Genomic DNA, 26,092 nt, shown 5'->3' with positions numbered 1-26,092 from the left:
TGTCTGTTGTTAACTCCGAGTGATATTCATCCATATGGGAAACAAAAGATGAGAACATGAGATCACACATTTTTGTTTGGTGCTAATGGTTGCAAAGTCCATGCAAGCCAAAAAATAATATAAAATAAGTCTAAAAAATGCTTGATGGTAATAAGCTGAATAGCCAACATTAAGCTGGATACAGAAGTATTCCCTCTTCACCTTATCTGCAGTAGCAGTGTAGTGGCTTTTTACTTTTATTGTGACACGAGCACAAAAGATAATCTTTTCTTCCAGTTTAATTCTTTTACTATCTTTGGGGTTCTGATTCAATTTAACTTGCAATTTTACCGATATACACAGTTTTTAGTTGTCGTTTTTTAACATCAGAGGCATGAAAAAATGATGATGATGTCTACAGACTATATTACTATACAAGACATATTGTGAGTCAGTTTTTAGGGTTGATTCAAGTTACAAGGGAGTTGTTAATTTTGCCCTCTGCTGGAGGAGAAGAGTGGTAACTTTTTTTCAACACATAAACATTAATTTTCATTTTATTTTCTGAACCGCTTATTCTGTTCAGGGTCACGGGTGGCTGGAGCCTATCCCAGCTGTTATTGGGTGAGATGTGGGATACACCCTGGACTGGTCGCCAGTCAATCACAGGGCTGACACATAGGCTGTATTCAGACCAGAAAAGTCCTTTGGTCCACTTGTTTGGTCCGGACCAAAAGTGGACTTTATTTTTTTCGTTTGGTGCGGTTCAAGTTCAGATTGTACTTTTTGCAAGTGGACTATATTCTGTAAACACATCCACGTGTGTGACGATCAGTGCTCTCATTGGACAGCACTGACAAAGGCGGCACACAGAGTACAGACACAGAAGTGGAGGTAAACATGTGTGTTTGTGCTCTTATTAGAGCTGCAAAATCATTTTCAGTTTCAAGGGCAGCTCCTTCAAAGAAGGCTTAACAACACTATTTACAAATTTGAAACAGCGAAGACGAATGTGCGCAGCAAGGAGACGCTATGCTCTGCATGTCCTGACCCACAACATGTGAGCAACAGTGTGGCTAAACAGAAGACGGAGGATCAGGTATGAACCACAGACGGTTAGGCTACGGTGGCTTTATAGGCCCAAAAGGCGCATGTATCCTGTACTTAATTCGGATGGACCTTGGTTTGTATTCAGACCTGCACCAGAACCACGAACCGCACCAGAGTTTGTTTGGAAGCGGACCGAGACCACCTCAAAAAGTGGGTCTCGGTCCGGTTGTTTGGTCCCCACCAGGGTTCGTTTGTGTCTATTCACACCTGCATGGAAAGTCCAGACCAGCGTGGGAAACGAACCCTGGTTGGTTTAAAGTGGACCAAACCGTCCAGGTCTGAAAACGTCCATAGAGACAGATAACCATTCACCCACACACTCCCACCTGCAGACAATTAAGAGTGGCCAATTAACCTGGTGAGCATGTTTTTGGACTGTGGGAGGAAGCCAGAGAACCCGGAGAGAATTCACACATGCACGAGGAGAACATGCGAACTTCACCAGCCAAGCTGGGAATCGAACCAGTGACCTTCTAGCTGTGAGGCTGGAGCGCTAACTGTTGGCGCCAACGTGCAGCCAACAAATAGACAAACAATAACTAAAATAAAGGACTAAAATTTGAAGAATTTTTGAACCAAAAAAGCCATGATTTCAAATCATTAAAAAAAAAATCCCAGCACTTTAATACATCATTTTTTTCTCCCAATCCTAAAAAGTAACCTGTAAACATGAAAATCATTACATCAGGATTTTTTGTTTGACAATGACAAAAATCAGGATTCTTTGTCAAAAAATCGATTTTTTTTTTCAAATTCAAATTCTTCATTTCAGTCTTTGTTTATAAACTGGATTTGAAAAAAAGTTACCACTTTTCTCCAGCAGAGGGTGAAATGTTTCTCTCTGACTCACGTGACGTGCATTTTATGGGAAAATATGGCTCCTGATAGTCTGTAGACATTATCATCATTTAACTTTTTCACATGGTCTGGTGTTAAAAAAACAAACCAAACCAAAAGTTGCAAAAATTAAATATATATTGAAGATTCGCAACTTAAATCGAATCGGCACCCCAAAAATCATAATATAATCGTGAGGTGAGAACAGCATATTGTCCTAAACCTACTAATTATGACCGTCTGTGTGTTACTGTTTCTGTGAAAGTTGTGGCAAACAGTGCATCATATGACCTTTTGATACAAGTGTACACAGAGCTCAGAGAAGAAAACATGACTTAAAAGAGACAGTTTACAAAAATCTAAGTGATCCACGGTATCTCCATCGAGGGCTTCAGGGTTTACTGAGTCAGTTTACATTAAGAAAGTCAGAATATGTTAAACTTACTTTACGACATCTCTCTAGAATTAATTCTGTGATAAATCAGGAAAGGATGGTATTTTCAATCAATGTATGAGTGGAATGTTGCCCCATTTATGCATTCCTTAAAAAATCTGTGGGCAACAGTATACAGAAAAAGTTAGGTTAAGAAAACTTTGTCAACCTGGGTGTACTTCAAGAACTTGATAAGCACCGCAAAAGTAACTGGAGGATGTGATTGTCAAAGTAATTTGTTGGATTTTACATCATCTGTGTTTACACAATGTGATGGGTTCCACAATACCATGTTTTTAGTGTTAACATCTTTTTTAGGATACTGATTTCCCCACTATGCACTCACCGCAGTCAGGGGCCATGCAGGTTGTTGTGCGATGGTCAGGGCCCTCACATGGGGCCCCTCCATACAGGATGGGCTGCTGAATGACTCTGGTGGAGCGCTGTTGCCCTGTACCACAGCTAGCGGAGCAAGGACTCCACTGGGACCAGCTGGACCACTCACAGTCCACTGCAGGAGACGAGAATGAGAGAAGAATGTAATCACACTCAGGTCATTTTACCTTCATAAAGCTGCTGCCCTGGAGCTGTGTATAACAATGATTTCTCATCTGAACAATAACCCTCAGTTTGTCCAAAAAAACACAATTACAGGTCATATGCCCTGATTGCTTTTTATCAAGGCCATTTATTAAACACAACACCTCCAACACATTAAGAAAAGAGAAGCAGACAAACAAACCCCTGTGCCAACACATGATACACAGTCAGCTGTCACACTTTGTGAAACATCACCATCTGTGAAAAGGTAATTCACTCTAACAGATGATGGCAGTTAAAAACTTAAGGCGGAGCTTCAAACACATTCAAATCTATTTTTAGGCCTGCAGGGGATGCTCTTCTTGATGCTCTGCTCCCCACAGTCCTCCAGCCCCTCCTCTCTGTCTGCTTGCTTGCGATGGTATCATGTGTTTCTGAAACAAAAGCCCAGTAATGGCCTTTGTATGCCGTGACTGATGTGACTGTCGCTCAGTTATTTGAGCCAACTGTTGCAGCAGCTGTTTCTAACTATAGATAGGATGACATATCTATCATGGTCCTGATAGTTCAACCAAAGATGACTGTTGCTTGAAGTTTCACTGCTGAAAGAGAGATGCCTTATAATGTGAGAGATACGCATTAACAGCTGTGACAGAGCATCACTCACCATCACAGAGCTCTGAGGTGCAGTTGAACGCTCCTCCTGTGCACACACTGGAGAAAGTCAGAAAGATAAAAAAGGCAGTGACTTAGATATATCTGGACTCTGATGCACAAAAATCAGCCGTTATGTCATAGAGCTGAACCCGTCAGACTGTATTAACTGAACATAAAGCCTTACAAGAGATACAATAACACACGACATGTCTGCTGTCTGCCAGACTATCTGTTACAGCACATATCACTGTACTCAGCTGTGACTGTAGGATGAAACTCAACCCCACCAACGCTTAGAAACACTCTCAGAAATAACAAATAATTTGGGGGTATCTTTAATGTCAGACTGTCAAGCCAAGCGGTTTAAAGGTTAAAGGTTCAAGTCAAGTCTACATAACCCCATGCAAATTTCACATTTTGTTACATCCTCTTCTGCCCTTTGGCCTTCATTTGTATTTTAATGAAATTAAAAGTAAATGTTATTTTGAAAGGGCTCTATTTGTTTTAAAAGTCACAGGGAGGTATCTTCTGTTCTGTGTAGTCAAACTCATTGTTGGCATTGGAGGTTTGGGCGGATGAATACACAAAGTGTCTGACTGTATGAGCTAAAGCTGCAGTCTTCTCCACCACTCATGTTCACATTAATGTTTTTAACTTTAGCTACCTCCTTGTATTCACAAAGTAGTTTTTGGTTTCAAAGAATCAAATGACTGAATATTATGATAATAACTTTTAGTGAAAAATCTTTAAAATCAGACTTTGTTTAGTTTCCATAACCTGAATGGTAATAGAAGTAAGAAATTATACAGTGATTATAGGTATTATCACATACTGCTTTGTACTGTTGTAAGAATACACCAGAATTACACCAGTGGGAAGTCACTATTGTTCAAGCGGAGCCTGTGTATGAACTCACTAAGACGATGTCAGAGTCTTTAATTTCTCTGGTCCCCTGCCAAACAAGGTGTCACTAATACAATTATTTCCTAATATTTCCTTTAAAAACTAAAATCGAGGATCAAGGAAATGTTCTGTAAATTTAAGGATTTTTTCCAGAAATCTAAAGAAATACATTCTTGATAACAAACTCTGTCAGCATCAGTCCGGTTGATTTTGTATATAGGATTTGACACTGATGTATATTAATTTTAAATGAGCTAATGTATTGTGTTTTGTAAAAGTTTTTAACATAAACAGTTATGTAATTGCATTGTTATTGTTGTGAACCTGCCCAGGGGCTGCAGATGGAAATTAGCATTTGCTAAATCTGGTACAAAGCATCTTTTCTATTGAAAGATTAATGTATTTGTACATGGTCCCTGTCAAATAAATCAGTGAAGTAAAGTAAAGTAAAGGTGACGCCTTTTTCCAACCTTTACTGAGAATAACAAACTTACACCTCCATGCATGAAACCACTATGAGATTAGACATTACATCATCAAAGCATGTGCTGCAGAAATGAAGCACCTAAGAAATTATTAACAAGTTGAGTTTTCAGCTTCATTTTGACACAGACTCTTCATTTAGTGACTGTTTCATTGAGTTGAGAGGACGGTGCCCATTCCTCTTGACCTTGATTCACTGTTTATGAAACATGCGTTTTTTTTAACTGCATATGTTAAGGGACAATAATATTTTTTGTTAAAGGAATTCTTCAGTTTTCTTGAAGTGGGGTTGTTTGAATAACATCAATAGTTATTGTAATTTCCGGTCACCCTGACACAGTCAGTGAGGAACTACCTGGCAAATAGGCATGCAATCTTGTTTTCTGCAGACAAGCGCTTGGGTTGTCTCAGTTCATGTTTTCACTCGGCCCAGATTTTTACCAGTGCTTCATGCTATCTCAAAGCCAGTTTGTTTTTGCACTAATTGCAGACAAAACATGGATGTGCTCTTCCACCAGCAGCACACTCATTAGCTGTCTGCTGGCATGTGGACACCTTTAAAAGCCGAGAAAAAAGAGACTTGGTGCACTGCAGCAAAGACGAGGAGATGCCCATGCTAACTGGTAGTAAACAGTAAACATGATCAGTGACGTTTGTTGCCAACTTTCTTCAATATTTAGGAATGAAACTACAAAAACAGAAAAGTCAAATTAAAAAGAGTCTTTACAATAAATGTTTGTCTCTTATTGGTTCTTTGTTGCATAATGAGACAACCCATGGTTTATATATGTTTATCTTATTTAAATACACTGTGACAGCTGCTGAAGGGGAAAGACTGAATAAAAAAACTCTCAGTGCTTGGGTTGATGTCTCAAAGTTAAAGTAAACTAAGTAGACCTAGCGCTGTCTTCAGCAAACTAGCCTCACCGACAAGCTTTTATTATGTCAAATTAAATATATACAACAATAATAATAATAATAATATAACCCCTCAAAAAAAACACACAATATATAGTTTAATATATAGTGTGAGCTAAACTTATTTCGTGTAAATTGCCACTAATGCTATCTTACTTTCCAAGTAAGAAGTGTGTCTAGATTGACCTGTGAGGGCTGAGTTTAGCTCACAGTTCGATGTGATTGAGCTGAGGTGGCACTGATTGCAGAGCTCCTGCCTGATTGGATCAGTATCTAGCCTGCTACAAAAGGTTCAGGTCAACAGCATCAGTGGTTTGTTTTGTTACTGTAGGCTGTGAGGGGAGCTTTACTTTCTTCTGATCAATTTTTCCCAGGTATCCCTCCTTCTGGGGACCAACATTTGATTTATTTGTGTTTCTTGTTTTTGCAGCCAGCCTGAACAAAAACTGAACCAGCTGAGAAATCAAAATCCTGGTTGTAAATTTCTTTCAGTCACACTGCCTGCTGCCCACTTTACGGCAGGATAAGGCAACTGAGACGTAATGACAGTTTCAATTACAAACAAAATTGAAGGGAACGGTCTTAAACCTATAAGTAAACAAAGGAGAAGTCTTTGTGAGGTACAGAGTCGTCAGTTGTGTCAGAGATTCACCCTGGCCCACATCGACCACAGAGCTCAGCCTCTGAGAGAAGCTGGTTCTGAACTCCTCAGGTATAGGACAGTCTAGTTGGAGAAGACGGCTAAAGCAAAGACCGAACAGGTCAAATATATTAAGTTTTTAACCATGTGTTGCAGAGATGGTGAATGGCAGTTCCAGGTGGCAGCAGAGCGTCTGTGTCCTCATCAGCGCTGGCGTTCCAGCTCCGGTAAGCAGCCGGTAGGGACAGTGGTGAGCAAGGACAGTTGGACTGTGGCACGCAGGAGCCTTCGTGTAACACCTATCAGAGACACAGAGTGGATCTTATCAGGGGTAATGCATCGAATTAATCTAACCACCTATGGTCATATTTATGAACAAATCTACTCAAAGAGATGTGTCCAAACCTCTCCTGGAGGGCACGTGCACCCAGGGGTGCAGGGTGCTGGTAAACACTGGGTGTGCAGCCAGAGGTCTTCACAGGTATAAGGACAGGAACCTGAACAGTTGCTATAGACCTGTCCGCTGGGACATTCTGCAACACATGGAGAAGAACAAATGTCATTTTAGACAGTCAATTATTTTCTTTTTAAAGTTGGAGGTTTATTCACTGCAAAACACAGAAATCTTATCAAGTGTTTTTGTCTCATTTTAAGTAACAATTGTCTTGTGATACTTGATATGAGCCACATTCAACTGTTCAGTCCAAAAAACGTCTTGTTTCAAGTTATTTCAAGACAAAATGAGGTCTGAATTGCTGTAACAAGTAAAAAAAAATCAGACAATGGAACAAAAAAAAAATTGCTTGAAAATTTGCTTAAAACTACAAAATGTCTCAATACAAGTAACTTTTCTCTTGTTCCGTTTCTGTGAGCTTGTTACAAGCAATTCCGACCTAATTTTTAACTATCAATAACTTTTTTCTGACATTTTTCTGGACTGGTCAGGTGAATGTGGCTCATATTAAGTCTAAAAAGACAATTTCTACTTTAAATGCGACAAAAGACTTGATAAGATTTTGTTTTTTTCCAGTGTTTGGGATGAAAACTGGTTGTAAAGCTGTTTTGGTTGTTTAAAATTAACCAAATGGAGTCATATAATTCAGTAGTAAAGATGCTGGGATGTGTCCTTTCTCTCCGTACATTTTTACACTTGTGTAACATGTGACCCTGTTGTGTAATCAGCTGTAAATATCACTAATTAATGTTTTTGCATCGTGCTGAGCAGCAGCTCTCTGTAATTCTCATTTTGACTGTTTGTTGCTTGGTGAAAAATAAAACTAGAGCAGGCTGAATCTACTCATGTGTGTGTTGTTACCAGGCAGGCAGCTGTTTGTGTTGCAGACAGCGTGCTGTTCCAGTGGTCCAGTGCATGCAGCCCCACCAGGCTCCGGCTCTCTGAGGACTGTCTTGTTCCGCACTGACAACCCACCACCACATGTGGCGCTGCATTCACTCCAGGGAGACCACTCGCTCAAGAAACAACCCTCTGGGGAGAGATGGGGAGGGCGAGGATGAGGGGTTTAAAGACAGAAACACTTAAAAGCAAAGAATAGGTTTACACGCTGAACTGAAGTGACATTTAAAACAAAGTTTCACATTTTTTAGACATAACTCTTTGTATAAAGTCAGACCTGGGCATGTTGGCATCACTTCACAGCTCTCTGTCTCTACAGTGTCAGCACAGACAGGACCACCCTCTGTGTCCTGGCAGAGACGTGTCCTTGTCCTCTGTCCACGCCCACAGGAGACTGAGCATGAGCTCCACGTGCTCCACGGCTCATACACAGGACAGGGGAGTTTGGTGCAGACCAGAGTGCCATTCTCACACACACTGCAGACAGGGAGATGTTTAGTTCGGAGCAGAGCTGACTTTGAACATTAACTTTAAGAACCACACCAAAAAGCTCTCACCAAGTGTTGCAGTCCACAGGAAGTTCCTCTTTTGGGTTGAACTCAAGTGTCCCATTGCCTGATGGGATGCCACAGCGACACTCTGTCACTGACACACAACGGCCATCCTGCAACAACTGACCCTCTGGACACCGACAGCCTGATAGGTCAAACAAAGAGAAACAAAACAGTCATTTACTTGCTAATCTTATAATCACATGCTGTTTTCCCGATCATGCTAGAAGTCAGAGGTCACCTGGGTGACAGGCTCCTTGGAGACACTGCACATGCTCCCACAAGTCAGTACAGCTGCGAGGACATTGATTGGCACAAGTCTCCTGGTAGATCCGCCCCCTGTCCTCACAGCGCTCCCCTTGGAAAGAAGGACAATCAATCTTTCCTGCTCTACATACATAAAAATGAGCAAAAGCATCCATTGCATGCTACAGAGAGTGGGAGTGGAGCGACTTAGCATGCAACAAATGTCTGTCAAATAACCAATCAGAACACTGGATATGTCATTACTGCAACCGTCCAAGTGTTAGTGTTTCAACCTTCCTGAAACAACGTTTTCTCCATGATAATATGAACGTAAGTTAAGTGAGTTTTAAAAAGTGGTACCAGGGCAGAGTCCGGTGTTGCAGCTCTGGCTCTGTGTCTGCTGGCTCCTACACTTTGGTCCAGGGGTAGTGGCGAGGGGCCATCTGAAGCGCTGCCTGACTCCACCGCTGCATGGCTCTGCACAGGCTGTCCAGGCACTCCACACACTCCACTGACACAGATCTGGAAGAGTAGAATAAACACTCTAACCACCATCAATCCCATTGTTGTCCTGATTATAATGGCAGTAATTATGATGGGGACTGTTTCAGCAGCTGTAACTGTCACATTGCTCATCATTGTTAATGAAAATATGGTGAAAATTTATTGTCTATGAGCTGGAAAGGCCTGCTGGAGCTGGCTAAATGTCTGATTTATACATGTTAGAGTTCATCTCATTTTTTATATATAATGAAACTTCAATTTATCATTACGGAGTAAACATCTGCTCCAACTGTTGTATTCTTTTTTTACTTAACCTTTATTTAACCAGATGAAACCGATTGAGATCTGGATCTCTTTTACAAGGGTGACCTGGCCAAGAGGTCTGCAGCACACGTTATAGTAAATAAATAGGCACAATGCAGTCTTTAAAAGAAGAAATAACACAATACTTCAAAAATAAATCGAAACTTGAAAAGCACTCAGACAGCACAGACCTCCGCCAAGCATGTTGTGATTGTCACCAACACTTTAGTCCTACTTTAATGTTATACTTTCTTTCAGCAGACTGTCTGCTACAATTTGGTGTTGCAGGTTTGTATAATAATTTATTACACGACAGTGATGAAAATTATGATGACCCAGTACATACTTCATGTTCCAGGATCTTAGTATACAATATTGCTAGGATCTGGATCATACTTTTACATCTGTCGTGATGTTATTTACAGATATGGTGAAAATAGCCCTATCTTACAATGATAAAGAATCCTTTAAAAAAGTCCTGGATCCAAATGGTGATCTGGGTCACCTCCAAAATTTAATCAATTCCTCTTTACCCCATTTTCAAGATTTCCTTAAGATTTCATCAAGATCCAGTCGTTACTTTTTGAGTTATGTTGTTCACAGACAAACAGAAAAAAACATAACCTTGGCCTGTAAATTAGAGACAGCCAGTGAGTGTACCAGTAAGCTTTTTGAGAAGGTAAGCCAGAAACGGGGTAGAGCTCACAGTGATGAGTGAGGCGACTACAACCAGTGACAAACCTCAAAGCCCACTGGTGAATAACATTCAGAGACTGCAAACATTTGGCAGAGCCTGACATGTACAGAATATCACCATAATCAAGCAATGTTAAAAATGTTGCAGATACAAGAAATTTTCAAGGTCTGAGGGAGAAGCAGGATTTATTTCTGTAGGAGAAACCTACTTTCACCCTGAGTTTAGCCACAAGGTTGGCAATGTGAGCTCTGAAAGAGAGCTCACGATCAATAAGAAAGCCCAGATATTTGTGATTAGTTACTGGCTCAATGGGAACACCATGTGAGGTAAGATTTCAGGGGTGTTAACCAGCAGCCCACTCTTATATCAGTTTGGTTTTTCAACATTTCGGACCAGTTTGAATTTCTGCAGCTGAGTTTAAACCACATCAAAAGCAGACTGCAAATACTCAAATGCCTGTATAACTGAAGTGGAGCAACAATAAATTACAGTATCCTCTGCATAGAAATTATACGAGGCATTCGTTGACACAAAAACTATTACTATAAACAGAGAATAAAATAGGTCCTGAGACTGAACCTTGCAGCACACCTTTGGTGACCACCAGGAAAGAGGAGGTGGAACCAGCCGAACTTTTATCAGGCAAATAACTTCAGAAATTCAAATCAAGCCAAAGGTCCAGTGGACTTATTTTATTTCAGAGCTCATCTCATTCACATCCAAAGGGCAGAGAAAAACTGATGGGGTGACAGATTTGAGTTTCAGCACTTTACTTTTTGCATGGACGAAAAACACCAAATCTAATCAACTTCATGAATCCCTGAAGACAACCAACTCTTTCTTTTTTATCAAACACTTTCCCATTTGGTGATTAAGAAGAACAGGGCTGCAGCACCTGTGCACAGAGGCATTTTGCCTTACAAGTCCAGGTCTTTAGTTCTGACACAATAAATATTGAATTAAATAGAGATTCAAATCAGGGACCCAAATGTAGATCCTCATCACATATTGCAGTCTATTAAAAATCTGGTCTTCTTTTGTACTTCCAATGCTTCACATCCAGACTTTATCTCCACACTTATTGTGACCTGATGGTGTTAAAAAAAACGACATGAATTCCAGGCGTTTCTCTCATATACAGGATGGAAACTGCTTTAAGATTAACATTAAACATGAGGTGATAAGAAAGGCAATTTTTACCTTAATTATCAGAGTGAATTACTGAACGGACAGAGAAGCTGCAGGCCAATCAAACCACAGAGGAGCTGCTATTAAAAGAATCAACGATTAGAAACTTCCCTTAGAGTTTTAGGAATAATCAATCACTCTGTACAAAGGCTTAACTTTAACATTTAAGTTTGACATCCCCTTAAGAAATAATCCTTTAATCTTCTCATATTGTCTCATGAATCAAAGGACTGTCTCAGATGAATTAAAAACCCTGTCAGGCTTATCAGCACAGAAACTGTTGCTATGTCTTGACATGGCTCTCTAAAGAGTTGATCAGACAGCAGCATCTCATTCACAGCTCTTAAAAAATCCTGATCCCTGGATCAAGAGCCAGCTGTGTGCATTTGTAATGACTGTTTCTTTGCAGGATGATTTTTAGGCTGGCAAACATCTCAGATCTGTTGCTAATTTGTGAAACATAAAGCTATAAACCCGAGCTGAAGTCACTGCTCACATTCTCAAATTAAGCATCCAAAATGTAATAATTTGATTCAGCTCTGAGCATTGATAACACCTCTCACTGGGCTGTTACTGCATGTATTCTGTCTCACAGTTTTTCTGTTTGATTAAATAATAAAACAAACTGGCTTGTGGCTAATACAGGCTTTTGTCATATGTTGAATATTTGCATTGATTAAACGAGTGAATTTCCGCTGCAACACAAACAAATTGGCCTTGCATTGTCTTCCACTTGTACTTTGGCATGAAGTATTTCCCGCTCCTCCCTGGAGAAAGACATTCAGGCTCCACTTTGGCACCAAAGACTCTCTGACCCAGTCTGTTGTTTATTTTTTCTGGGCTGCCTTGCTTGTCTAGCTGTGAATAGGTCACTGCATTGTCGGTTTACTCTCTCATGATAGGAGCAAAGTGTCAAATGGCTGCAAGATGTCGAGTGGAGCTTGAGTGAACCGAAACTGTCCCTGTCATTACTTTTCTTCACTGTGCAGTGAAAGGAACAACTGGAGCTTAACAAGGGCAGACAGAGGAGGGGACCTCATTTTCAGACTCTCTTGGTTCAGAGTAAACCGCTTTTTGTCGAGGTAGACAAAAACCATTACCTCTGCAGATGTTAGCATCTGGACAAAGCCTCTCCTCTACCAGAGGTCCAGGACATTGGCTCTCCTCCTCTTTAGAGACTGGGAAACCAGAGTCCAGGTCCAAACAAGCCCGGAAACGCCTCTGGATTGAAACCATCTGACTGCCACCGATGAGCTCTGATTGGGAGAAGCTTTGCAGGGAGGAAGAGGGCACACAGGGAGAACAAGGAGTCCACTGTGACCACTCGCTGAGGATGACTGAAGGAAAAAACGGTAAAAAGCAAGCAGGGAAAAGAATGATGGGTCAATTATTAAACCTAGAGCTCTTTACATTAATCTCTTCACATTATTTTCTCTCCCTTTGTACCTTCACACTCTCTCATGTCACATTGCAAAGTCCCATCATGGCAAAGGCTGGAAGACAAAACAGACAGACAAAAGACAGTGTAATTATGAGACGTCAAACTGAGTGATAGGTCCAAAAACAGACAGACAAACAGGGAGAAAAAACAAGCTGATATAAGAAAAATAAAACAGAGGAGATGGGTGAAGATTCAAAGGCACAGTGAGGACTATAGAAAAGATTAATGTGTATGCTGTTTATATTAAAACTGCTCAGTGTGCAAGTTTTTCTCTATAGACTTGTTCTTCGTTAAAAAATCAAACTTACTGTAATACTAAAACCATCAGCTCTCTGTCAGAGGGGTGTCAGAAAAAACACTTTCTATCAAAGAGCTTTAAGATCTTTAGTGTTTTTAGTTTATCCTTCAGGATTACATACTTTTGTTAACAAGTGTTAAATTTCTGATGTTGAATGCTGATCAATACCACCAACAGAGGGATTATCAATCTACGTCATCATCAAGATGCACATACATTTTGACAACAGAAGAAGCGTTTAGAGTCATTGATTCATAGGAGTTAGCATTTTCTAAACACCAAATTCAACGTGTTATCAGCTTCAAAATGTACGGTTATTCTGTGCTCAGTTGTCAGAAACAATACTATACAACAGAGGCAATGTCTGTCAAGTTTGGACAGTTACAGAGCAACCGGTGTTCTGGAGTTAATAGCGACCATGCTAAATGGTGACTCAGCCGAAAGTCACCAGTTAACAGGGTCACAATTAACACTGAAACACCAGTGAGGTCTACAGGGGTGTAATCTTTATCCTACCTCAATTAGCCAAGTTTGACCACAAACAAGCAATATGAACTGCTGATATTCAGTGCCGATTTGACTTTGCTTATTTAATGAAAAAGTTGTTTTGGGGCTGAGGTTCTGACCAAACATGGACTCAATATAGACAGTAAATAACGAGTGAACCTATAAATTATGATAAACAGAAACAGATTTTAGGATCAAAGTAAAATTACAGAATATTATGAAATGATGAACCAGCCAATTAACCTTGATATACACAACCATTAAAATTCGAATGTGGTTCTCTGGACGTAGTTTTGTGGCTCCAGTTATGTATTTAAATTGCTCTCTGGGTACACACTAGATTTCTCAGCTAAAAACGTCTGTCCACCTAATATCTGTCCACTTGCTGATCTCTTCTGTCCACTTACTGCTATTTCACAAACCTGGGAGCCATAACATCTGTCAAAGTGATATGAAGTTAAAAAATGTGTTTTATGGTGGTTAACTCCCCCATGTCAGTTGACAAACTATTATACTCCACAGTGCTTCTGCACTGACGTTGCGCGCGCATCTGCCGTTGATGATAAACAAATAATTCCTCTATAAAGATGCTTGACATAATATTGATGCTTATTTTGAATATTTGCTGCAGTAATTTGAATCATCCCCTCTATTTGGATAATAGTATAATAACATCTTTTTGCTAATTCACAGCCCTACCAAGTACTGCAGCCTACGGTGACGGTGCCCCCCTGAGGGATGGTGACAGGTGTAGGTGGTTGTCCTGATGCTTGGTCCTGCAGGTGGACACAGCCACACTGCTCCAGAGGAACACAGGTACCATTCTGCTGCAGCAGGCCCTGGAAGGGGAAAGAATTGCAGTATTTTGTTTTTCATTCTTCAGTTCAATTTGTTTCTGCTCGGGGTGTGAAAACACATGAATGTGTGGGAAGGTAAAGCAGCTAGAGAGGCAGAGTTTTCCCTGGGAGAAGCTGAAAACCCAATCTAAGTTAAAACATTAAGCAAAGTTGCAGGGCAGCATGTTTTGAAACTAATGATGATAGTCCTCTCTGTGGTGTGAGAAAATAAGCAACTATTTGGTAATAAGTTCTCTCAGCTAACCTCAAAGTGATGAAATGTCAACACTGTGATCTTACTTTGCTTTTACTTTCCCAAAGTGACCATAAAGAAATTGCAGGTTTAAGTACTCACCAAAACCAAAAAGTAATTTAAGCTGGTTTGATAAAAATTTCTTGTAACTGTTTCATGTTGTGCACCTCTGGTGTAAAGCTTTGTGTTCCATATTTCATTCTACCTCTCCACCCAGCTGCTGTGTGGGTGTATCATCCATCTATCAGAAAGGAATTTTCAGGTTTTTGCAATAAATCAAAGCTTGAAACTTTCAAACTGGGCCAAATAACATTATAAAATTGTCATTGCAGCTCATGTCAAAGTGATGTATTAGTAACAGTATGCTACACAGCTTATTTCACTCAAGACAGTCATGCCAGAATACGTTAACAGTGATCTTATCCAAAACACAAGTCTAGCAATATGCAGATTGCACTGTTAAAATATCACTTGCTAGATTTAAATCTGTATAAAAGAAGAAAATGTGTAGATGGATGCAGAATCATCCCTTTAGGATTCTTTTTCTCATTCAACAGTATTGTAACTTGGCATTCAAATTCACACATTTAAAAGACAATATGAAAATGAAACATCTTTCACATACTCAGATTAACCTGAGGAAAATTGGTAAACTTTAGATAAAAGTTTTATCAGAAAGCATCAAAGCTTTTATAGCACACCCTCCATCCTGAGAATCACTGTGTATCGTGTCAAGTGGTAAAATTTAAATATCAAAATTATACCACATGGGATTTTTTCAACTACTGTGCCTTTAAAGGAATAGAACACACCAAACAAAGAATTGCATTATTTTTATAAAAGATTCTAAAACTGTCATCTGTCAGCAGTCAGGAATGTGACATAATATCATTTTCATTGCCATAAACCAAAGTTGTAATGGCTGAAAGCACTGTTCAGGTTTTGCATAATTTTATTCAAATTGAGGGACAACAAAGTGTTTATTTAAACAAAACTGATCCTTCATGCAAAAAAGTTTAGGGCTCATATCATATTTACCTCTGGGCAGTAGCAGCCAGGTGTGCACTCCCTGACGCCTAAACACTGATCCGGATGGCCCTGCAGTGCACACAGCTTCTCACAGGGAGCACCACAAGCTGAGTACACAAACGGGGCTTTGCAATCTAAAACGTGAGAAAAACACCACAAAACAAAACATTGAGTTCCGAATCTGAACATAATGAAAAGCCAACGCATCAGTTCTGAGCATGTTTTTTAACTCACCATCACACTGACTCAGACTACACGTCCTGCTCTGTGTCTCCACAGGAGTGCACTGTTGCCCCCTGGTGGCTGGTGAAAGTGCTACACGGTAGCGCTGCTGCTTCTGAGACTCACAGGAGCACTGAGACCACACGCTCCACTGTGACACGGGACAACCTGTGGGAGAAAACAAACCCACTATGAGGTGTTTGGAGCAGATTTACATCACATCACGGTCTGACTCACTTAGAAACTCTGAGACTGTGTGCTCCTCCTAGTTTATTCACATCAAGAAGAAGTGATTATGTACCCCAAAAAATACATTTTCCTTTTAAGCATCAACATAAATCAGACATTACAGAACCAGTCCGACACGAACTATTACAAATTATTCAATAGTTATAGATCCATTGTTGTCACAATCAATAGACCAATTCAGCAAACGACAGGGATGGAAAATGTACATATATATGTTGGTTATTGACTGAATAAAGATCAATAAAAACTTAAGCTACTCATCACAATCTTTCTGCAGTAAAAATGTCAATAATCTCATGTGTGCATGTTGATTTAAGCAAATGGGGAACATTTCCTTAAACAGAGCCATGCAGTGACATCAGTACGCCCACTTCTCACAGGTTAACACCTGTGTTGAGTTTCACCTGGGCAGGGCTGTTTGTAACACAGCTGGGTCTCCTCTCTGTTCCTCTCAGCTTCAATCTCAGACGGACATGCTGCATCTCCTCCTTCCTCACACACACACACCCTTCTCCGTGACACAGACCCTGCGCCGCAGCTCTGAGAGCACTGTGACCATGGTGACCAGGGGCAAAGGTCATCTGTAGACGAGAGAGACCGAGAGAGTTAATATGAGCAGAGGAGGCCACTTAATTAGCCTGATGTGCTGATTTGTTTCTTCTCAGATCAAATGCCTCTTTTCATTAAACTATAATCCGATCTACGAACCCAGGCAGGGAGGAGTGCGACAGTCCTGTGTTTCTCTCTCTGGCCCACTGCACTGAGACCCGTTGTTACGAGGAGGCGGATTTATGCAAGCGTGAGTTCGAACCTGTGTGCCCTGACCACAAGTCACCGAGCAGTCAGACCACACAGACCATGGCGTCCAACCACCGTCCACTAGAAAGAACACACAGGATGAAATCAACAGAAACTCAACTTTAAAGCAACAAAAAGACACACCAGCCAACCGAACAAATGTTCCTTTTATATAAATGACTTCACCCACCTCTGCAGTCAATGTCTTGGCAGTAATGTCCCTCAGGTGTGCAAGTGCTGGGAGGAAAACAAATCAAAGAGTTTCAATCTCAAAACCAGCAATTAAAATTCCTATTTCCACTCCAGTTTAATCCCTTCAGCAACAACAAAGTGTTATTTCCCCCTGTGTTTGTGTGCATACATCTCACCATTGTTTACACTCGCCCTGCAGCCAGGTGTCTCCCACACTGAGCTCCCGGTTGTCATGGAGACAGAGAGGTGGGCAAGGTCCTGGGTTGCAAGATTTATGCTGGACTTCTTCAAACTGGCATTCTGCTCCTTCACTCTCTGGTATCAGAGACCTGACAGACGAAAGATGCTCATCTTTCTACATTTGTTGATGCTGTATCTCTTAAAGAGGAAGGCAGGATTTCATACCAGTTTGACGACTGAAATATTAAAGTTATCACACAGTAAAAATGTATTTTGTTACAGATAAACAGGTATCTGTGATTGTTGTTCCCACTCACCTGTATCTGGTTCTTTGTCCCTGCCCGCAGGAAACACTGCATGATGCCCAGCTGGACCAGGAGCTCCAAACACAGGTGGGGTTACAGCTGTGATTGGTGCAGGAGAGCTGTCCATCAGAGCAGCTGCAGTTGTTACAGTCCACCTGGTGCCAGCTGCCTGCCGCCCAAATCTGTCCCAGTGAGTCCACACAGTCACACTGCCACAGCTGCACACACACCCCGTCCTGCTGCAGCTGGCCTGAACACAGACACACACAAGTGAACATTATTTAACAATGTGAGTCAATAAACAAACAGAAGCTCATTCAACAGTTATGTTTCTGCAGTTATGTTTCTGCATCTTCTTCAGGGTCACACATACCAACAAATAAACAAGCATGACCAAAACTTTTTGGGGGGCTGCTTTGAAACATGTGAAGCTCTTTGTTCTACATTTTTAATGTATGTCAAGTCCTTTTTTCAAACTTTTATTTCTATATAAGGAGTTTTACGTTTTTTTGAGCTGTGGTCTTTGATCAGCTGATGAACAGACTATTTTACTTTAATTGCTGTTTTCAATTAATTGCTTACTTTAATTATGCTTGTCTCTCTTCCATTTCTTCTTTTTGCATTTTATAACTATACTTGGAACATTTTTAAGACTCAACAGTATAAAATGTAAATAAATGCAATTTTTCATCTGGTCTTAAAATTCTGATCAGGAGTGCATCTGTATGAAGAGCAATATAAACTGGGAGATTACCTTTTAATGCAACTAATAATCCAAATTTAAATTATTTCTCAAACCCATATAATGACAACTCACAGTACAAACAAATCCTGAGTTGTGTTTTTTTTCTAAATTACTAAATAAGATTTGAAAAGAAAAGAAATAAACTCCTAACTTGTTGTCTCTTGATAGAGATTTTCTTGAAATTGTTTTCTAATGAAGTCAGACTGTATTTCTGCAGGGTTTGTTTTTAACAGAATAATGTTGAGGTAAAAATTGAGTCAGCCTACACAACACCTGTCTAGTGTCAGTTTCAAATAGATGTAATTCAGTTTCAAACAAAGTAAACACTTGCAGATGTTCAGTGTTCTAATCCTGAAACTCTTTTAAACAACAGCTCAAGAGAGGTCAGGACAGTTTAGTCATCACAGTGTTCATGTGTGACTGGATGAAACTTTAAGTGACAACACATGAAGATCAACCTCATCACTGAGTCGCTACTTTACTGATTTTAGTGGTGGTAATTCACAATGAGCTCCTCTGGTGAAGGAATTAGGAGCATTCAGAATATTTTTCTCATAAGAGAAATTACTGCTTCATTTCTCAATGTTGTGATTACCATAAATTAAGTCATTTCATTCCAATTACATTGGTTTTGGATGAGCAGACCTTATAGGCAGGGAAGAACCCTTTGTACAGTTTTGGTATCACAAAATAAACTTTGTAGATAAGATAAACTGACTGTTTAAAAGGCTACTTTAAAGGAAATGTAATCTCTTTCGTGGTATCAATATCCAAAAACTAACTCTGGTCTTCACAGCACCCTGAAGATACGTTTAGTGCACACAGGCTTCACACAAACACTGTGTTGTGCTTATCTTGTGAATACCAAAAGGCACAGAAGCTCGAGGGAAGAATCGCTCAGATTGGAACACACACACACACACACACACACACACACACACACACACACACACACACACACACACACACACACACACACACACACACACACACACACACACACACACACACACACAGGCTTATCTGTTAATAAAACGATAGGAGCATCAGTGCCTTTGGGGCAGCGGCAGCCAGGCTGACATTCGGTGTTGCCCTGGCACTCGATCCCCTGCTGGAGGTCTGAGCAGCGCTGTGGACACTGGTTGGCACACAAGACAAACTCCTGGCCCGGCGGGCACCCTTTCTCATCTGACAAAACACAAACAGAAGGTCAGGAATTTTCTCATAAAGCTGCAGGCATCGGGCGCCTCACAGAGCTGAATGTTCAAGCATGGAGACTGATTCAGAAAACAGACGTTTGATGATCTACTGCCCTTTCTTATTGATGCACAACAACAACAAGGGTGCTTGTGTCTCACCACAGGGTTTGGTGTTGCAGGGCTTGACCTGGTTCTTCTCTCCTTCACATTTCTTTCCACCGTTCTTGGGTGGAGGGCTGGAGCAGGAGCGAGTGCGTATGGAGCGTCCCCCATCGCAGCGCTTATCACAGCGGGACCAGGGACTCCAGCGAGACCAGCCACCGTCCACTACGGAATTAAGACACAAACATGTCCTATAAAAAACTAAACAACTCATTTGGTCTACACTCAGGGATTATTCCACTTTAATCTGAGATGACTGGGTCTTAAATTAATTGTGCTTTAATGCAGTTTTTCTTTTTAATATCAAGACTTTTCATTCTTATGGATTTACACTTTTGGCTGAATGTTTCTACTTTTCAGCCTGTGACCCCAAAAATAGAGATGCTGAAAACCAGATACCCCCTGCTGTCAAAATACACCAATAGGACTATCCAATATCAGACAAAAACAAACAAGAGGTCTAAGATACTGATCAGTGGAACATTTGACGACCTATGGTCAAATATGTCTGTTTCCTAAATTATTCTGCCACCACTAACACCGTTGTTATGCTGTTTTAGCCACCTCTGGGGTTTTCAACAGATCAAACAAATTTTTGCATGGATTTTTTGTTTATATCTTAACTATAATGGATAAAAATATACAGTCATGAATAGTTTTTTTTGTTTTGTAAGGTATTTTGCCACCCCTCTATCTGTGTTTTGTGACCCCAGCTGTGGGAACCACTGCTCTAGATTGTCCACACCAACCCTCAGTTCTTGTTTTTGGGAGCCTGAGATGCAGCTTCATACTCACGTGTTCACTTCTTGTCTCTGTGTGTTTTCATCCTTTTTCAACATTCATCCATCCTGTTTTTTGTTTAATAGCTTTGTATCTGTTTGAGAATATCACTTACATGATGTTATCTGACTGGTACAGGTGGAGTTTTTGTGTCAGAGCCCATTATCCAAAGAAAAACCTGGCCTTATTTTAAGGATCAGCTGGCCTATTTTATCTGCTGCACTGTCCGTAATTATGACATCAAGGTTACATCAGCGTTACCTGTGCTGATCTGACCCCCTTTTGGAGAAAAGCCTTGAGCTGAAATCCTTGTTAAATGTTTTTTATTATTCAAAACATGTAATCTGCCTGTAAGGAGCGCTGTGCTTATTAAATTAGTGCTTTGTCAAATGATACATACTTACTGAATACTAATCATCACGGAAACTGTGAAAAGAATGTGAGAGAAATTTGAGTTTTTTTACTGAGGGGCAGAAATGTTTCACCCACCATGCAGCTATTGCTTTTGATTATTCTTATCATTCCACTTTAATGTGAAATTCACGTCTGATGCCATTGTTTTGCAGCTATGTGTTCCAATGGTTGACACTGTCGGAGGATATTTATAGCCCAATGACCATTACTGAACAAATTCCTGGGAGGTCAGTAACTTTGACACCCTACATTGATAACAGACAAGTGGGAATTTGACAAACTTGAATCAACAACAATCTGATCCACCAGCTGACCTCTGCAGGGCTTGATGTTACAGAAGCGATGCTCCAGGTTCCCTCCCAGGATGTCCGCGCACCAGGAGCCGTTGGTTCCTGGGCTGAGGAAAGTTCGAATCCTCTGCTGTTGACCCACTCCACAAGATCGCGAACACGAGCTCCAATCCCCCCATTCTGTCCAGGAACAGTTCCTCTGGGCACAGTCGGGCCCCACACACACCCCACTACCATCTGAGGACAAAAGACATGAGACGACTGGTTATACCTCTACAGGCTGAGTTTGATGTCAGCTTCCCTCCGTCTCATAACTGCTTTTGGGGAGCACAAAGTCTCAGTAATCACAGTAATCCTAACTTAAACCAACATGAGTAGAACACTCTTCTGTGTTTACTAAGTTAAAGAGGCAAGGTGAACATCTCTTTAAGAGGCAGAAACCTTGAGCAGAAGCAGACTGATTAAAAACAGCCAGCAGCTGAGACTGTGTTGGGGTTGATAAGAGGAACAGAGGGAGATGCAGAAAGAGAGGAAGAGATGAGAAGTCTCCACTACACACAGAGCTCTTTTTCAACTAATTCATGAAAACTAGATTATAGTTAAGGACGTTCATTGTCTTTCAATTATTTAAATCCATGTACACACCGTTTTGCACGAACACTTTTTGTTATATTCCTGCTTGTTCGTGCAAATATTTGATACTTGTAATGGAACAGCAACTTGAGATGAAGTCAAAGCCGGCTATCTCTTGTTTAGATTCAATTAAATTCTGATCTTGTGAACAAGAAAAACCTCCCCACATTCTCAGAAACACACACTCACTGGTACTAATCTTTTTAATGTGCAAATAAAAAACAATTCCACTTTAATATCTCTTCTGTCGCCTCCGAGATAAGCACAAGGGAGAATAACAAACCAGGCTTCAATACAAATAATCCACAACAACAAAGCAAAATGTGTTAGAAATTGCGTTTGAGTGGAAATTTACAGAGAGAACGCTTATAATAGCTGGCGTGCTGTGTGTGCTCCTCTGTTTTCTGATAGGAGCTATAAAACCACTCTGTAGTTTTTTCTGTCCTTGTGTTACACAATCTTCATACTGCCACTTCTTCTATAACAGGAAACTAAAGTCGTTTCTAACTGACCTCTTTTTGCACTTGATAAACTAGGACAGGATGATTTGCCACCATCACCCCTGGAAGTAGCTCAGTGTGTGTGTTTGTGTGTGTGTGTGTGTGTGTGTGTGTGTGAGGTCAAACCTGGACACTGTGGCAGATTACAGGCCTTCTCTTGGTGAGAGCTTCCAGAGCAGGGAGGTTTGACACACTGTCGATGGCGAGACTTCATGGCTGGGCTGAGGGCATCAGTGCACGTCTTGGTGCAGGGACTCCATGAGGACCAGGGAGAGAAGCCAGCGTCGTCATCTAATGAAGGTGGTGATGATGGTTCAAGTTTAAGTTGGACACACAAAACACACAGGGAATTAAAATGAGATTACACCAAAACCAGATAAAGCTCTGAGGGTCAGCTGAGGGTCAGAAAAAAGTCTAGTGGTGCAGGTTTTTAAACTTTTCTCACCTGTTTTCTTCACCTATGAAAAGGTTGATTTTTGTAAACAGACCCGATAAAAATCAAAAATCAAAATCATTTTTTTGCAAAGAAATTAAGAAGAAAATTGATCACTGATGGAAGCAGGAGAGGCAAATTAGAGAAAAAAAACTTGTGATAATCACTGAGATCACAGAATTTACTGACAAAATTTAGTAACAATAATTAATGCAAAGAAGTTGTTTAAGAACTCTGGATGAAGGCAGAAACGTACCTGGTAAAACTGGTTCATCTGTGGGACCAACAATTACTGGAAAGAAGAAAAAGTAAAACAAAGTAATTTAACTGCAATTTAGAATAATACATATATCCCTCCATTATCTTACAAATTTTTTTAACTTTATAAACACAGTAATGTTACACCAAACAAAACTTAACTTCTCACTGCTGTGATCATAAGTTTTCCTCCTCCCTCCATTTAGCATTAAGCTCACTGAAATAGCTCCCATACCTGGGCAGTCTGGGGCTTGGCAGTAAGTGGTTTCTTGCCGTGGTCCTTGGCAGTCTCTGCCTCCGTACGCTGGGGCAGGCTGTGTGCAGCCCCTGGAGCGAGTTTTGAGTCCCAGGCCTCCACATGACAAGGAGCAGGGGCTCCAGGGACCCCAGGGTGACAGACCCCCATCAACCGCGCAATACTCCAGGGAACAGTTCCACCTGCCATGCTCGCAGCCACTGAAGGGGACAGAGTGGAGGAAAAGTGAAGCGTGAAGATGGTGAATTACTGAAAAGTTGGACCAACAGAGCAAGCATCATGATTTCATTTTTATCACAGCTTTTTGTTTTTTTAAAATCCTTTTTCAGATTAAGTAACAATCTCCTGGTTCAGATGATTTCTGATGATTTACTGCTCACCATGTGCTGCAGTCATGAACCACGGTGTCTCCTGGCTGAAGCTCCACTCCCTCAGAGATGTTATAAAGGAGCAGAGATGAGACTGGTGTTACAGAAACACTCTGCAAAGAGGCCAGAAACTCTTTGTCCACCAGACATGGACACTCCTGAAACAAAGATAAGAATTACATTATCTTTTTAAAAGCTGTTCAAACTTTAGATAAAAGTATTTTTGATCATTTGAAAGTATCTGAATAATTTCTTGCAATGAACTTAAAGAAAATTAAATAACTTCTACCAGAATGACCAAACCCCACCTGCAGACATGCTCCATGGTGTTGGAAGGTGTTTGGAGGACAGTGGCAGCCTTCCTCACAGCCATCAGAGTAACATCCCTCTCTGCCGCTGACCTGAGCGCAGCTGAACGGGCAACCTTCACCTCGTTCACACTCCCTGTACAACCTTCCAGGCGGGCAGCCCACTTCTGCACAGAAACATGATGTCAGCACGGAGACGCAAATTAAGAAACTCACAAACACTCTATGAGACAGGAGGACTCACCGAGGCAGACCTGGGTGTTGCAGGTCTTGCTCTGGCGGCTCAGGCCGCTGCAGGGTTGAGAGCTGCAGTGACGAGAGCGGGACTGTTGTCCTCCTCCACAGCTGACTGAACACACAGACCACTGAGACCAGGGGAGCCACGGACCCACCGAGTCTGCACAGGAAGTATAAACGTGATGGGAGACACATGTGCATACAATTCTTATAACAGCCAACAAAAAGGATAACAGGAACTTTTATTTTTAGAGAATCATACAAGAAACCAACTTTGAGATTCCTGTAAAGCAGAGAGGACGACAACTAGGAAATAAAGATGTTCAAAACCGCTTTTTTTCACAGATATCAGTACGAGTCCTCCCTCGAGTCCTCACAGATCCAGAGTACTGATACCACTGGTACTTTTGTTACAAAAAATTCAAATACACAGTGACACATCATTTTGATGTAAGACAGTACCGTCACTCTGCCATTAAGTCAAAAAAAACGCAAACATTTCTATCTGAGTTCACTTTTTTTTTTTTTTTAAATAAATTAACAAAGGCACAAAATAAATCTAACAACTTTCAAAGTTTTGTATTTTTTTTAATAAACTAAAGTGTAAAATAAAACAGTTTAACTGTTAACTCTCCCTGGTTCATTCATTCTGAACAGGACCTGATGCATATTTCCCATGATGTCAGACCGCTTTAATGTAGTGCCAACTGCTGGCTAGGACTTACCTGACGTATGATTTTTTTTTTCTGCCTTGAGTATCGGCTGCTGATATTGGCAGCCTTGGCGAGTAACAAAACCTGAAATAAGGCTGGTATTGGCCCAATACCTGATACCGATACCAGCACTCGCCTATCCCTACCAGCATGTACCTGTGCACAGGTGTATGTTGCAGTCTTTCTGCTGTTCAGCAGCACCCTGGCAGCCCCGCCCACCGCTCTGAGGAGACGGGTTATTGCAGTGGCGTCTCCTGAACTTTGTTCCTCCACCACAAGGAAGCGAGCACTCAGTCCAGGCCCCCCACTGGCTCCATCCACCATCAACATGGCAGCCAGGGACGGAGTGACACTGCAACACCCCAGCGTCGCAGGAACTAGCAGAGAAGGAGGAGGGCAACAGTTACATAACACGTACAGTATGAACTGTGTGTGTGTTAAATTTGGGGCAACTGTAAATTCAAATCTTTGTAGAGCGACTCAAAATGTGTGGTACCAGTTTTTGCAGTCACTGATGATGCTGTCTCCTGGATTTGCAAACTGCCAGACGGACCCACCAGGCCATACCCATGATGCATTTGTGGAATCGAGCCCACCAAATGTTGTTTCTTTAAAAGAGACAGAATCTACTGGTTAGACAGATCTCTGTTCACTGATGAGTTTATGTGAAAGCGTTTCGCTGTAAGCTGGACTGACCAGCTGCAGAGGTGTTGTGGTATTTGCAGCGACACTCCTCTCTGCTCACACACACTCCATCCTGCAGAACCATGTCACCCGGGCAACCACAGGTCTGCTGGCACCCAGGGGAGTCCAAGCACTCTGTGTCGCCATGGAGATCTGAACAGGAGCGAGGACAGGGCTTCCCACAAGGCCACTCTTCTTGGCCTCCGCCGCAGTCTGCAGGAAAACAGCAGGAAGTACAGTTTGAAGGGATGACACATAAGCAAAGAAACAAGGCACATATTTCTGTGTGCTTTAAGAGAGTTATGATATAAGGAAGCTTTACACAATGCAGACTACACACAGCATTACACAACTTCTGGCCCTAGAGTTAGAAGGTGCAGTATTAACAGTGTAAAGATCTTTTTAATCATGAATGAATAAGTGAACTGCATCACTGATAATGATGATCGATGACCAGCC

General features: G+C 41.1%; 1 protein-coding gene across 1 annotated transcript in view; it reads right to left on the bottom strand.

The window, feature by feature from the left end:
- The window catches only part of sspo (SCO-spondin), a 93,470-nt gene that overhangs the window by 26,890 nt on the left and 40,488 nt on the right, over positions 1-26,092 (bottom strand). Inside the window, exons 81-111 of the mRNA XM_074694077.1 lie at positions 25,646-25,846; positions 25,446-25,557; positions 25,106-25,326; positions 24,244-24,396; positions 24,000-24,166; positions 23,704-23,849; positions 23,303-23,523; positions 23,066-23,101; positions 22,503-22,667; positions 21,268-21,480; positions 19,757-19,924; positions 19,452-19,586; positions 17,666-17,903; positions 17,345-17,497; positions 17,167-17,213; positions 16,887-17,057; positions 16,583-16,759; positions 15,942-16,097; positions 15,717-15,841; positions 14,289-14,428; positions 12,790-12,836; positions 12,444-12,680; positions 9,012-9,173; positions 8,647-8,763; positions 8,412-8,550; positions 8,132-8,331; positions 7,816-7,986; positions 6,906-7,033; positions 6,645-6,799; positions 3,567-3,613; positions 2,706-2,870 (exon numbers count right to left, since the gene is read on the bottom strand). Of these exons, the coding sequence (XP_074550178.1) occupies positions 2,706-2,870; positions 3,567-3,613; positions 6,645-6,799; positions 6,906-7,033; positions 7,816-7,986; positions 8,132-8,331; positions 8,412-8,550; positions 8,647-8,763; positions 9,012-9,173; positions 12,444-12,680; positions 12,790-12,836; positions 14,289-14,428; positions 15,717-15,841; positions 15,942-16,097; positions 16,583-16,759; positions 16,887-17,057; positions 17,167-17,213; positions 17,345-17,497; positions 17,666-17,903; positions 19,452-19,586; positions 19,757-19,924; positions 21,268-21,480; positions 22,503-22,667; positions 23,066-23,101; positions 23,303-23,523; positions 23,704-23,849; positions 24,000-24,166; positions 24,244-24,396; positions 25,106-25,326; positions 25,446-25,557; positions 25,646-25,846 (4,713 nt within the window). The remainder of the gene's footprint in view (positions 1-2,705; positions 2,871-3,566; positions 3,614-6,644; positions 6,800-6,905; positions 7,034-7,815; positions 7,987-8,131; positions 8,332-8,411; positions 8,551-8,646; positions 8,764-9,011; positions 9,174-12,443; positions 12,681-12,789; positions 12,837-14,288; positions 14,429-15,716; positions 15,842-15,941; positions 16,098-16,582; positions 16,760-16,886; positions 17,058-17,166; positions 17,214-17,344; positions 17,498-17,665; positions 17,904-19,451; positions 19,587-19,756; positions 19,925-21,267; positions 21,481-22,502; positions 22,668-23,065; positions 23,102-23,302; positions 23,524-23,703; positions 23,850-23,999; positions 24,167-24,243; positions 24,397-25,105; positions 25,327-25,445; positions 25,558-25,645; positions 25,847-26,092) is intronic.

The sequence above is a fragment of the Halichoeres trimaculatus genome, unplaced genomic scaffold (genome assembly GCF_033239565.1).
Source record: "Halichoeres trimaculatus isolate MK-OKI-2021-1 unplaced genomic scaffold, fHalTri1.1 fHalTri1_scaffold_18, whole genome shotgun sequence".
NCBI lineage: Eukaryota > Metazoa > Chordata > Actinopteri > Labriformes > Labridae > Halichoeres > Halichoeres trimaculatus.
Note: the sequence above shows the minus strand (reverse complement) of the source record. Positions and strands in the feature narration are given on the sequence as shown.